General features: G+C 40.4%; 1 protein-coding gene across 1 annotated transcript in view; it reads left to right on the top strand.

Moving 5' to 3' along the window:
- The window catches only part of COL9A1 (collagen type IX alpha 1 chain), a 285,908-nt gene that overhangs the window by 145,136 nt on the left and 125,839 nt on the right, over nucleotides 1-14,933 (top strand). Inside the window, exons 20-21 of the mRNA XM_030199004.1 lie at nucleotides 2,313-2,366; nucleotides 11,697-11,750. Of these exons, the coding sequence (XP_030054864.1) occupies nucleotides 2,313-2,366; nucleotides 11,697-11,750 (108 nt within the window). The remainder of the gene's footprint in view (nucleotides 1-2,312; nucleotides 2,367-11,696; nucleotides 11,751-14,933) is intronic.

Here is a 14,933-nt window from a genome sequence, read left to right as displayed (position 1 = left end):
CCAAGGTGTGAAGAGAATGTTTTTTAAATTCTGTTTCTGTCCTGTACCTTATGCTGGGAGTTTTATTGTTTGATTTGTGAATGTCCAATTTGAATGAATAAATATACTCTATGGGGGCAATTCTATAACTGGGTGCCACAATTTAGAACTGAGCATTCTATAAGGGCATCTGTGCGCCAAGATGATGTTATAGAATACTAGCATAAATTGGCAGTAATATGCCTAAATGTAAGCATGAACAGTTATGCCACAGAATGTGGTAAAAGCAGCTTAGCAGGTTTTTTCTAAAAGGTTTCAACAACTTCCTAAAGAAAAGTCTATAAGCTGTTATTAAAATGGACTGGGGGAAAATCCAGTGCATATTTCTAGATAAGCAGCATAAAATGTATTGTACCATTTTGATATCTTGCCAGGTATAATGCCTTTGTATCACTCCATGCTGCATCCACACCTTCAGTATTTCGTTCATTTCTGGTCTCTGTATCTCAAAAAAGATATAGCGGAATTAGAAAAAGTTAAAAGAAGAGCAACCAAAATGATAAAAGAGTTGTAACTTCTCTCGTATGTGGAACAGCTAAAAGAGGTTAGGGCTCTTCAGCTTGGAAAAGAGACAGATGAGGGAAGATATAATTGAGGTCTACAAAATCCTGAGTGGTGTAGAACGAGTGGAAGTAAATCAATTTTTTACTTGTTCCAAAAGTACAAAGACTAGGGGACTCTCTAGGAAATTACATGGGAATACTTTAAAAACAAATAGGAAATATTTTTTCACTCAACGAATAGTTAAGATATGGAACTCCTTGCCGGAGGATGTGGTAACAGCGGTTAGCGTATCTGGGTTTAAAAAAGGTTTGGACAAATTCCTGGAGGAAAAGTCCATAGTGTGCTATTGAGACAGATATGGGAAGCAACTGCTTGTCCTGGGGTTTGTAGTATGGAATGCTGCCACAATTTGGGTTTCTGCCAGGTACTTGTGACCTGGCTTGGCCACTGTTTGGAAAACAGAATACTAAGCTAGATGGACCATTGGTCTGACCCAGTATGGCAATACTTATGTTCTTATTAAGTGCTTGTATTCTATAACACCTTCTAAAGTTCTCAACAGGCAAATTATATATCTATATTATTCAATCCCAGTGCTCTGTATATAATATCAAAACTATCACCATACACCAGGTATTAATTCTCAGAATGTATTCTTATAGAGGTAATGGACCGTCAGTAGTGATTCAATTTCAATAACTCATTTTCCACTTGATTTTTCTTTAAAATATTTTGAACTTGTAGCATTTCAAAATAGTTCACTTATGTTACCTTGACTCCCCCCTACTAAAGAGTAAAAGATAAGATAAGTGAACTATTTTGAAATTTTATGAGTTTCAAAATATTTTTAAGACAAATCAAGTGGAAAATGAGTTATAAAAAAGTAGTAGAGAGGTGTGGTAGCCATGTTAGTCCACTCTTAAAGGTTATCAATAGAAATCAAACAAAATAAAACATGGAAAAGAAAATAAGATGATACCTTTTTTATTGGACATAACTTAATACATTTCTTGATTAGCTTTCAAAGGTTGCCCTTCTTCCTCAGATCGGAAATAAGCAAATGAGGTAGCAGATAGTGTATATGTAAGAGAAACATCAAAGCATTACTTTGACTGTCTGACAGAGTGGGAGGGTGGGGGTATGCATGGGGACATCAAAGCATTTCGTTGTAGTAGTAAAAAGAATGTTAATAAAACGATGGACTGATGATGATCCAGAGTAAGTGGCTTTGATAGCTATTGAATTTGAATCACTATTGATTGTTCATTAGCTCTGTAAAAATACAATCTGAGAATTAATACCTGGTATATGGTAATAGTTTTGTTGCATTCTATAACATACACATACAAATGACGCATAATGTTTGGCACCGTATTATAGAATTAGGGAGTATATGATTTATATTAAGTTGACTAAATATAAATCAGTGTGGGAACTAAAGATAGAGTTGGGGCAGAGTTGGGGTCCCCCTCAAAACGCATTCTGCTACCCCCAGGGAGGGCAGAGAAAAAGGGAATGTTAGATGGGGAGGAGTTTTATTCATAGTAAGCCTTTCTAAAATTACATCCAAAAATGTCTTGATTTGACTACAATTAAGATGTTTGCCTTTTTAACACTGCCATTATTTTACAAGTGTTGCCTTTCAGGATTATAAAATCTTTCAGTAGTTTAGTGTATTTGTTATTATCATTGTGTATCTGAAGATACAAAAGTCATCTGGTACATGGTTATGAATATAACATTGTCACAACTGCCTTTGCTGTTGTCAGGGACCTCAAGGATTGAGAGGAATAATTGGCATAATGGGATCGAAAGGTGCCAAGGTAAGTAGTAATACATTATTAAGTTTGAACCACACTAAGTGTATAAAATGGGAATTGGGTGTTTTGAATTAAAATACTATCATCCATCTAAAGGAAGGCAGGAGAAAAGAGTTGACATTAGGGATGTGCACAGGCAACATATTTTTGGTTTATTTTCAGAAAATTAGGCTTTTTTCCTCAGATTTTCATAAATCTTTTGGCTTGTTTCACACATTTTTGTTAATAAACTTTTATCCCAGTTTAGAACTTTTTAATGTGTGGAAATCAGTTGTACATATATTAATTCATAGGTTAATGTGTATTAAATCCATTAATGTTTATTGCTTGAATGAAATTTAAGATGCCTTAATAAATCAAGGAGTCCTTTTGTCAACCTGTGGTAACAAGTGGTCTTAACATGTCCTTATGCAGGTCTTTCCCACAGACTAACACCTTTTTTTTACCGTGGCCATAAAAATGTCTGTTGTTTTTTTTTTGTTTTTTTGCATTAATGGCCATGCGCTAATGTTAAAAACTGAGAACAGTGTTAAAAAATTCAAACTCAATTTTATAATATCACACTGTGAACAATAACCAAACTATTCAAGTGCCTCTTATAATATCACTATTTCTCATAAATATTTAACTATAGGAAAAGCCTTAGACTACAGTGCTCAAACATAGTAACATAGTAACATAGTAGATGACGGCAGAAAAAGACCTGCATGGTCCATCCAGTCTGCCCAAGACAAACTCATATGTGTATACCTTACCTTGAATTTGTACCTGTCCTTTTCAGGGCACAGACCATATAAGTCTGCCCAGCAGTATTTCCCGCCTCCCAACCACCAGTCCCGCCTCCCATCACCGGCTCTGGTACAGACCGTATAAGTCTGCCCTCCCCTATCCTTGCTTCCCAACCACCACCCCCTCTTCCCCCCACCTGCTCCGCCACCCAATTTCAGCTAAGCTTCTGAGGATCCATTCCTTCTGCACAGGATTCCTCTATGCATATCCCATGCATGTTTGAACTCTGTTACCATTTTCATCTCCACCACCTCCCGCGGGAGGGCATTCCAAGCGTTCACCACCCTCTCTGTGAAAACATACTTCCTGACATCTTTCCTGAGTCTGCCCCCCTTCAATCTCATTTCATGTCCTCTCGTTCTACTGCCTTCCCATCTCCGGAAAAGATTCGTTTGCGGATTAATACCATTCAAATATTTGAACGTCTGTATCATATCACCCCTGTTCCTCCTTTCCTCCAGGTTGTACATGTTCAGGTCAGCAAGCCTCTCTTCATACGTCTTGGAACGTAAATCCCATACCATCCTCGTAGCTTTTCTTTGCACCGCTTCCATTTTTTAAACATCCTTCGCAAGATACGGCCTCCAAAACTGAACACAATACTCCAGGTGGGGCCTCACCAATGTCTTATACAGGGGCATTAAAACCTCCTTTCTTCTGCTGGTCACTCCTCTCTTTATACAGCCTAGCAATCTTCTAGCTACAGCCACCGCCTTGTCGCACTGTTTCGTCGCCTTCAGGTCCTCAGATACTATCACCCCAAGATCCCTCTCCCCGTCCTTGCCTATCAGACTCTCCCCGCCTAACACATAAGTCTCCCTTGGATTTCTACTCCCTAAGTGCATCACTTTGCATTTCTTCGCATTGAATTTTAATTGCCAAACGTTAGACCATTCTTCTAGCTTCTTCAGATCTTTTTTCATGTTTTCCACTCCCTCCGGGGTGTCCACTCTATTGGAAATCTTGGTGTCATCCACAAAAAGGCAAACTTTACTTTGTAACCCTTCGCTATGTCACTCACATATATATTGAACAGAATCGGCCCCAGCACCGATCCCTGAGGCACTCCACTACTCACCTTTCCCTCCTCCGAGCAAACTCCATTTACCACCACCCTCTGGCGTCTGTCCGTCAACCAGTTCCTAATCCAGTTCACCACTTTGGGTCCTATCTCAGGCTGTCTAGTTTATTTAAGAGCCTCCTGTGGGGAACCGTGTCAAAAGCCTTGCTGAAATCTAAGTAGATGACGTCCATAGCACGTCCTTGATTTAATTCTCCTGTCACCCAGTCAAAGAATTCAATGAGATTCGTTTGGCACGATTTCCCTTTGGTGAAACCATGTTGTCTCGGATCTTGCAACTCATTGGCTTCCAGGAAATTCACTATCCTTTCCTTCAGCATGGCTTCCATTACTTTTCCAATAACCGAAGTGAGGCTTACCGGCCTGTAGTTTCCAGCTTCTTCCCTATCCCCACTTTTGTGAAGAGGGACTACCTCCACCGTTCTCCAATCCCTCGGAACCTCTCCCGTCTCCAAGGATTTATTAAACAAGTCTTTAAGAGGACCTGCCAGAACCTCTCTGAGCTCCCTCAGTATTCTGGGGTGGATCCTGTCCGGCCCCATGGCTTTGTCCACCTTTAGCTTTCCAAGTTGTTGATACTCTCTTCTGTGAACGGCGCTCTATCCACCTCATTCTCAGGTGTACTTTTGCCAGTCCCTCTCGGTCCTTCCCCAGGGTTTTCTTCAGTGAAAACAGAACAAAAGTATCTATTTAGCAAATTGGCTTTTTCTTCATCATTTTCTACATAGCGTTTTGTTGTATCTTTTAGTCTCACAATTCCCTTTATAGTCTTTCTCCTTTCACTAATATACCTGAAGAAGTTTTGTCTCGAAGCTTCCAGCGGCTTCAAGAAGTGCACCCAGTGCGCCCGGGTAATCTCGCTCACTGATAGGCACTCTGCGTGTCTTCAGTGTCTAGGGGCCCAGCACCACCCTCAGAACTGCAGTCTGTGTCCCCTGTTACAAAGGCGGACTCAGGTAGCGAGATTAGCCCAGTGGAACGTTTTGTTCTCGGGCTCTTCGTCGACATCGGCACCGGAGGCATCGAGTGCATCGACGTCGTCAGCGTCCGGACCATCTTCCTTGGCTGCCGCTCCATCGACTGCATCGAGGCATCGGACCTCTGCATCGGCGCTGAGGCATCGGGCGACTGCATCGACGTCGGTGGTACCGAGGCTTCGTCTGCTGATGTCGTCGGACGGAGGTGCATCGTCAGGAGTGCAGGTGAGGGCTGTCCATTCCCCTGCTGGTGGCGGTGAGCCTTCGGGTGGGTCTCCTCCTACCCTGAGGGCTCCTGCGGTACAGCCCCCCCCGGGATCGACCCTCTTCGGTCTCGGCCCCGAGGAAGCGACGGATGGATTCTACGTCCTCTTCGTCGGTGCCGGGGAGCTCCGTGACATTGCTTCGGAAGAAGTCGAGAAGCATCGACCCGGTCCCTCCTCCCGTGTCGGCCCCTCCTTACACTTTCTAGACATGCTCTTCTCAATCATTGGTCAAAAAACTTCCTCTGTTTTTATTTTTTCTTATTACTTATCCTTTGGTTAACAGGGGCTTCCTGTACATGCAACTGCTTCTCTTCTGAACTTAATAAAACATTTCACAACTACAATTACTACTTATCATTTCTATGTGGGATACAAATACTACAAATAAATAAATAAATAAATAAATAAAGAATGCTACCAGACATAGTTTTTACCTTTAGATTGTAAGCTCTCTTGAGCAGGGACTGTCCTTCCCCATGTTTAAACTTGTACAGCGCTGCGTAACCCTGGCAGCGCTATAGAAATGCTAAGTAGTAGTACATACGCAGCTCTGTACACTTGAACATGAAGATACAGTCCCTGCTCGACAGAGCTTACAATCTAATTAGGACAGACAAACAGGACAAATAAGGGACAAGGGAATTAGTAAGGTGGGAATGATAAAATATGGGTACTGAACAAGAGATATCAAAAAGTCTCTTAATATTTCACTTAATCTCAATCCAATATGAAGGCAGTCAAACTTCACTTTTAGAAGCAGTTTTACTAAACAACTCCAGTGCGACAGTGTTTCATGGCTCTCCTGTCTCTTTGTCAGGGAAATTTCATAAATACTGGTAATATGCCTTTACTTTGTAAAAAACATCAATATGTTAGATCTCGGCTCAACTCATCTCTCATATCATCAAATCATCCAAGACTTTTCTCTTAGCAGCAAAACTTCTATGTCGTGCTTAACGCTGTTAATAAAAAATGGTGGCTGATCCGACGATCCAAGATGGCTGCACGTACCTGAAGCGCAGCTGACCTCATTTTTCTTCATTTCACCGAGATGCCTAAGTGTCGGGGAAAGGCAGCTGCTCGAGCCTCCTGGCTGCCTGAACACATCACAGGTCCGATGGACCGTCATTTGCGAGGCCAAGGGCAGGAGCAGAGATCGGGAGCGGTCCCAGTTGGGTCGCCAGCTCCAACGGGGAGAATGGCGGCATCTCCAGGGCTTGAGTCGTCTTTGAGCCCCGATGGAAAAGCCGCTCCCCCGCAGCCATGAGGAACGAGTTCTCCCCTTTTAGAGCCGTTGGTACTGTCTGAGGGAGATCCTCAGGGTACTGCTCTGAGTGAGGCCCATGAATTTCAAGGGGGGGCGGGGGGGCGAGAGGAGAGGAGTTGGAAGAAAATCCTTGTGATAATAACAAGGCAGCGTCTAAAACAGGGGAGCAAAAAATCCCTGAAAATGGTCTAACAAGTGAATCTTCTCAATATGTGAGTGTTACAACTCCTGAATTTCAGCAAAAGAAGCCTTCTGAGGTAACGTTAGACTCTTTATGGTATTTAATTTTGGACCTAGGTAAGACTCTCTTCTCACAAACTGGTGTCCTTACATAAAAGCTTTCTAAAATAGAGTTGAGGGTAGAAAAAACTGAAACAGAAGCAAAGAAGTTACTCTCTCGTATAAATCAATTTGATAAAGATCTTTCTACTGTTCAACGTTTACAGACGTCATTGGTTAAAGACTTGACTAATTTGAGATCTAAATGTGAAAATTTTGTGAGGAGTAATAACCTTCGCTTCCTGAATTTTCCGAGGGTTCCTGTGAGGCCCCTGGAAATGTTGAAACGATATATGAAAGAAATTTTGATGTTAATGGAAGAACAATTTCCTCCTTTTTCACAAGTCTATTATCTACCGAGGAAAGCTGAGGAGCACCAACAAGAATCTTTGGATATTTCCGCAACATTAGAAACTTCTGACTCAGAAATAGCCACCGCAGTGACATTGGTTGCTTCGGTGGCATTATCTCATGACAAACCAATGGTTGTTGAGGATGTTCTTTAAAAACAGAGAGAAATTATTCCTAGGTTTCAAGATACAATTATTTCCTGATGTGTCAAGAGATACCCAGCTTAAATGAAAGCAATTTATTTTGTTGAAACCAGGGGTTTTACAAATGGGTGGAACCTTTTTTCTAAGATATCCATGTAAATGTATCATTAGATATAAAGATGTTAAATATGTTTTCTTTGAATCATCTCACTTGTCAGCATTTATCAGGAGAATGATTTGGCTCTTCATAAAGTAAATGTCTAGCCTGTGTACTTCAGGTATAATATTCCTTAAATTTTTCTTTCTTGTATTTCCCTCTTTATTAAGTCTTGGATCCAATATTGTGGACTTGAGTGTAATTATATTTCTTCCCCCCTTTTTTTTTTCTTTTTGAGGATTACTCTGTAAGTGTTTGTCATTATTAGAAGCACTTTTCTGTACAAGTGAAATTGCTTGGATTTAAGTTTTGATGCGTCTGACTTTGATTGGTACACCTTCTGGGTTAACTCCATGAGTCCCACTAAGTCAGCAGCGATTTCCCAATCCTCCTATTTTATATTCCACAGAGCCTACTGGACCCCTGCTCGAGTAGCAAGGATCGCTAAAAGTGCTAACTTCAAATGCTGGTCTTGTCAGGAGACAGATGGATCATTGGCACATATGGTCTTTTTCTGTAAAAACGTCAGAGCATACTGGCGACTTATTTGGGCAAAAATGCTTCTTATTTTTCACCTGCCTGAGACTTCCGCAATCTCATATGAGGTTGTGATTTTGCGAGCTTCTTCTCCTAATATCTCTCTTCTAGAGTCAGATAAGAAATTGTTCAATATATTGTTGGCTGTTGCTATGCACTTAATTGTTTCAAACTGGAAAAATAATGTGAATCTGAATTATAATGAATGGTGGAGTTACATTTGTGTGATAAGAAAATATGAAGCACTTCTTGCCCATAAACATCATAGAGCTAAATCTGTCTTAAAGACTTGGGCGCAATTAGACTTATTTTGTCAGGCATCCCATAGCACTAATTGACCTTATGCCTTCGCCTATAGGTATTGTCATGGAATGCGCTCATATTTACGCTTATTTGCCATGGTGTGTTAATATTGTTTGTTTGATTTTGTGTTTTCTTTTTGTTGTATGTTTTGAAAAACCTTCAATAAAAATATGAAAAAAAATTTCATAAATACAAAATAAAACTGAAGTCATGATAAAAAAATGGTGGCTGAAATGTAAATAAACTCCAATAGGGTGGTATTAACCAATCAGCTCATATTATGTTCTCTTCAATAATTATGGTTTACTTCCAATATTAATAAAAATGTTGCCACTCTATAATGACATTTAAACCCTGTTGTTCTAATGATTTTAGAATAAAAATCCAACGTTGTTCTGTTTGAGCAAGCATTTTTATACGATCACCATCTCTGACAGAATATGGGAGACAGTCCAAAACTACTAGTCCAAGATCTTTAAACTCATGATTGTATTGTAGACAATGTTTCACAGGAACTTCAGTTTTTCTCCTGCTGATACTGTTTTTATGTTCCATTAGTCAAATATTCAATTTACAAGAAGTCTGTCCTATATAGATCTTATTACAAGGACATCTTAAACTGTAGACTACAAATTCAGTTTTACAAAGGCGTGCTGAAAAATGGCCTGCAGTAGTGTAGATGCATGTTTTGGGCACGTGCAGAATCATTTTTCAGCGCACCTGTAAAAAATGCCTTTTTAAACTTTTTGCCGAAAATGGACGTGCAGCAAAATGAAAATTGCCACGCGCCCATTTTGGGTCTGAGACCTTACCGCCAGCCATTGACCTAGCAGTAAGGTCTCACGTGGTAATGATCTATGTGCATAGAATGACGATTATTGCCCGATTGGTGCGCATAGCGGATGCGTGTCAAAAAATGAAATTACTCAAGAGCCATGCGGTAGCGGGGCGGTAACTCAAAATTGACATGCATTGGGTACGCATAGTTGCCTACGCGGCTTAGTAAAAGGGCCCCTTAGACCTTTTTATCTAAAAGATTCACAAACTCTTGTGTTATATCTGTATTCTCACACATTTGACAAGACCTATTAAGGGCCATGTCCTCTATCCATTCTCTTCTCTAATGATAATGGGTCTGTTAAGCTGGAAGGACAAAAGATCTTCTTTAAATTCCTTTCTCTACAATAAGCAATCTTAATGATTTTTCATCAAATGCATCACGTCTTCAGTACACGCCAATACTTTTTCAGAATTCTTGAAAGCTAGAAACGATTTTGTGTATACACTTCATTACACACGTGACCCATTCCTCAGACCCAGAAGAAGCTGGTTTTGATTGCAGCAAAAGTTCTCTATTATTATATAGTGCTCTCTTATAAGCTTTTAGCACAAGTTTCCTTGGATAGCCTTGACTACAAAATCTTTTAATAAGATCTACCGATTGTCATTTATAACCATTGGTTGAGGAACACAAGTGCCAAAATCACAAAATTTAGGAGAAAGAACGTTGCTTGAGAGGTTCTGGATGAAAACTTGAATAATTAAAATATAACGTAGTGTAATTTGTGTTATATTCTGTACATTATTATGTTTTATTCACTTTATTGTTTGTAAGCCACATTGAACTTGAGTCTATTTCGGGATGTGGGATATAAATGTCATGAATAAATAAAATAAATAATGTAATAATATATTTCTATCTATTGCTAATGGTGACTGGTCCAAGGCACCACTTTTTTTTTTGTGGTGTATTCTTAACTCTTTAGTGTTTTCTGTATCTAACCATTACTAATACTTGAGGCTGGCAACTTTCTTTATACAGGCTACATATCTGGAAGACACCTAGCCGCTTTCCTTCTAGAACTAACTGTTTTTTTCTTTGTTGATCATAGGACAGTAAAAGAAAAAAGAACCCACTCTTCTTTCTTTCTGTTTCTAGGTCACTGTTTACCACTTACACCTTAATCTTACCTCGGAGCTCTTTAACTAAAGCACAACGCATGCTAATGGACATTAGCATGTGCTAAATGCTAAGAAGCCCATTTTATATCTATGGGTTTCTTAGCATTTAGCACATGCTAATTCCATTAGTATGCGCAAAGCTTTAGTAAAAGGGAACCTTAGTAATAGAATATGATAGTTTAGCATTTGACCAACATCTAAAGTATTTCCAAATCAAATTACCAATGTTTTATATTTCTTGATGGATGGGGAGGGCAGGGGGAGGATTTAATATATTGCTTTTCTGTGGTTACAATCAAAGTGTTTTACATATTATATACAGGTACTTATTTTGTATTTGGGCAATGGAGAAGTAACTTGCCCACGGTCACAAGGATCTGCATTGAGAGTTGAACCAGATTCCCCTGATTCTCAGGCTGATGCACTAACCACTAGGCTACTCCTCTACTCTAGTAGAATAAAATTAAGTAACAGAATGATAGCGTTGTATAGAAGAATGCGTGGTGTGGAGTATCTTCCAGGAGCAAGAGAAGAGTGGTATAGAATCAGGCTCTTCAAAAAACAGACCTGAGGCATCCAGCATAGATATAAAATGTTTATTGAAGGATGACTCAACACAGTACCATGTTTCGGCACCAAGGGTGCCTTCTTCAGGAGTCTCCAGTGCTGTCTTCTCAGGTGAAATCTCCTCCTTGGATCATAAAGTCCAACAGTCCAATCTCAATGTGCCCAACTTCTTCATCCCCAATTTTTATGTCAAAGAAGACCTGCTGACCTTGCTTCAACCTCCATAAAGGTTGGCGCATGAATAATGTTCCACTGTGTTATTAAGGACTTTATGATCCAAGGAGGAGATTTCACCTGAGGAGACGGCATTGGAGACTCCTGAAGAAGGCACCTTTGGTTGGATGTCTCAGGTCTGCCTGATTCTGTACCCACTCTTCTCTTGCTCCTGTGACTGATCATGGGTCATTGAATATCTACCATACATAGTAGGTTTATTAGCAGGTAGGCTTGAAAAAGTCATTGCTTAGCTATGTCTGCGTGCAACAAGGAATGGACCTATTCTTGTTACACTTGATAGACTTTAATAACTTCATTCATATGAGCTCTATGAAAGCCAGCTCCATTTTCAACATCAGTAAAACTGAGATTGAGGCTAGAACAGCAACCAGGTGTGTTGTTTATTTAATTTTAAATTTTCCTTGTTCTGGTTTATAGGGTGCTCGGGGATTAGATGGTGATCCTGGTCCTCGGGGAATTGCTGGTGCACCTGTAAGTAAAACTGTGTATCTCTGATCCTTTTCAACAGTAATTGAATCTTTGAGGGGAAGAGGCTGCATTCTAACAATAGTCTACATAAAGGTGTTTTTATGGTTTATAATATATAACATTACTTGCCAGATGTGGGGTACAAATGCAATAAATAAATAAATAAAACTAATATAATACATTAAAGCAAATTGATGTTTCCAGGGTCATACAAAAAATAATGGCAGCATTGGGATTGCTTTGCCTTAGGAGTTCTCGTTAGTATTATTATTAAAAATGTATAACCTGCAGTTTCCAATGTTCACATTGGGTTACAATTAGATATACATAAAAACAAATCTTAAACAGATAAGATCCTAAGTTCACTAGACTGCTAAATATGTTTCGTCTGAGAACTGGTTCAAGACATAGTACATCATCTTTTATCCAAAAGGAGTTGGAGCCATAACTTTTCTTGATTGAATACTTTATAATAAGCCATGATACAACTTGCACATAACACACAATAGAATGATAAGGCTATTTTATTTCTGTCCTGGCAGTTTCTTCCTATTCCTTTTGGGTGTTCAGCTCATTCAGAATGACAGCTGCAACTCTGGTGCCATGAGCATTCATTTGCAGTTACCTAGAGATTTTCCCTATATTTTCTGTCTCTCCTCCTCTCCCTATCAACTAACCCAGTTGGGCCATTGTAGTGAGAGTTACTGACCATGGTCTATGTACCAGGAGTCCTTCCAGAGCCCTACAATAATAGACCTGAACATGAACATATAAAGGCTAATTTACATGCTCACAGATATCTGTAGCAATTAGGTGCTAACACATCAGTTCTATGGCTTGCATAAGTTCTCGCATCTAAATGTTAAGTGTGTATATGCCCAGTTAGGCTAGTATTATTAAAGGAAAGTAGGCACCTACATTACTTTATAGAATAGGCTTCTCTTGCATGCTCACCAGGAGCCTAATTTCAGGCACCCAGTTATAGAATGGCCACCTAGGTGGCCCCAGCTTCCTTCCCATTGATCTCTAGCTTTAGCTAACCAAGAAACAGATGACCTGACTTGGGTATCAAAAGGGGAACCCTCTGTATAGCAGTGCACAGTTCTGTCACTGAGCCATCAATTTAACAGTATGTCATATATAGTATTCGGCAGTGGTATAGCCACAGGGAGGCCTTGGGGGCCGGGTCCCCCCCACTTTGGGCTCGGGCCCACTCCAAACCTGTACAACCCCCTTAAATGGTTAGCGGGGATGCCAAAGTCCTGCTTGCCAAAGAAATGCAGTGCCTGAACTGCTCCCCTCCTCTTTGTGCTGCTTCTGTAATGCAGAAGTCTGTGGCGTGCCTCCAGATGCCAACAGAGGGACTTCTCACACATGCTTAGTTTGCACATGAACTGAGCATGCTCAGGGAGTACTGGAGTCGGTGACTGGCGGCACACCTCTGACTTCTGCATTACTGAAGCAGTGCAAGGAGGTGGGCAGTGACTCGGGCACTGCATCTCTTTGGCTATTGGGGCTTCCAGCATCCCCACCAGCAAAAGTATGTCTAATGAGCAGATGTGGGGGGGGGGGGAAACGAGGAGAAATGCATTGACCCCCCCCCCCCCAGTGCACCCCTTGGTCCCCCACAAAATTGCAGTGCTGGCTAAACCCTGGTATTCAGGAGCCATTCATCTTGTTTAGATGTTTTCTAGAATGTTAAGCTGGCCATTGCCAGGAAAGCTGGTCTTGTTAAATGCCTCCATGAGGTCTGCAAGCTGCCTGATTTTCAGTTAGAGTGACAGATAAACAGTGGTTCAACTTGCACATAATATATGTGTAGGTGCTATCTGGTTTAACCATTATATGGAATAGAAGTCATTGGGGCTCATTTTCAAAGCATATAGATATCTCAAAATGGCCCCCAAAAAAATGTCCAGCTACCAAAAACATCCAAATTGCAATTTTTGAAAGGCAGAATTTGGGTGTTCCACAGTGCAGTTAATCCAAATAGCAAGGGGATGTGTTGTGAGTATGTTTAGGGCAGGACTATGGAGGTCCCAAATATAGGTCATCCAACAGTGATAATTGAACGGAAAGAAATGTCCAAGTCAAAAAAGAAGGGTGTCCTAAGTTAGACCTGTTTCAATCAAGGCCAGGGTATTAAAAGGTGCCTTGATTGAGTAGCTCACCACTGGAGGAATTAAGGCATGGCCACTCCTTAATTACCCAGTGGTTACTGTCCCCTTCCCTCACCCCTGAAAGTGACACCAGAAAGGGAAACGAGGCTTCCTGACATCAGGTATTATGGGCATTCTAAACATAGCAGCAAGCAGGTTTGAAGTGTAACGTAGTGTCTATTGCATCTTAAAGATGTTCTGCAATTAGGTTTTGATTCTTTTGAGGTTAAACAACTTTATTGTTAAGATGGGTAACCAAGAAGGGGATTATGATATATTGAATTCTCCTGATAGTTTGGATTTGACTAAATTTATTGAGTCATCTCGGGAAAATATTGTTAAAAGGGCAACTCTATTGGTAATGTTAGGCTCGATGGAGCAAAAAATTCAGATTTAAAAGTGTACCTTTCTGTGAGCAGAATATTTTTATATTTCCGGATTTGGCCAGATCTACTCAATTGAGGCGAAAGGCTTTCCTGCAGCTGAAGCCTAAGGTTTTGACTGCCAGAAGGACCTTCTTTTTGAAATTTCCTTGTAAATGCCTGGTCACATCTGGAAATATCTCTTATATTTTTTTAGACCCATTGCATTTGGAAAGTTTTCTTTCTTCTAGGGTGGAAATTTCTAGGCTTTCCCCCTGGGTTAGAAACATGTTGATTTAGTTGGGTTTAAGTTTTGTATTCCTTGTCTGCAATATTTATGTGTAAGGTGTCGATTTGTTTCTTAATATTGAGCCTTTAGTAACTCTACTCAATCTTCTGTAATGTGGACTTTTATGCTTTAAATGAGGAATGTATACATTTTTCTCTTTTTCTTGCATATTGCTTGATAAGATCTCTCTATATAAAAGGCAACACCAACGTTCTATGAAGCCTCCAGCCGGAAGTGTGAAGGGGGCGAGATATCCGGTTTCCCTATGAGTGTCTGCCACGCCCTCTCTGTAACACAGTCAGTGAAGGAAAACAGCAGAGCACGAAATCAAATCGCTGGCTCTGTAACAGTGAAGGACTCAGAGTGGGGAGGGGAG

This window comes from Microcaecilia unicolor, chromosome 3 (genome assembly GCF_901765095.1).
Source record: "Microcaecilia unicolor chromosome 3, aMicUni1.1, whole genome shotgun sequence".
In the NCBI taxonomy this organism is placed as follows: domain Eukaryota; kingdom Metazoa; phylum Chordata; class Amphibia; order Gymnophiona; family Siphonopidae; genus Microcaecilia; species Microcaecilia unicolor.
This window is presented reverse-complemented; position numbering and strand designations above follow the sequence as displayed.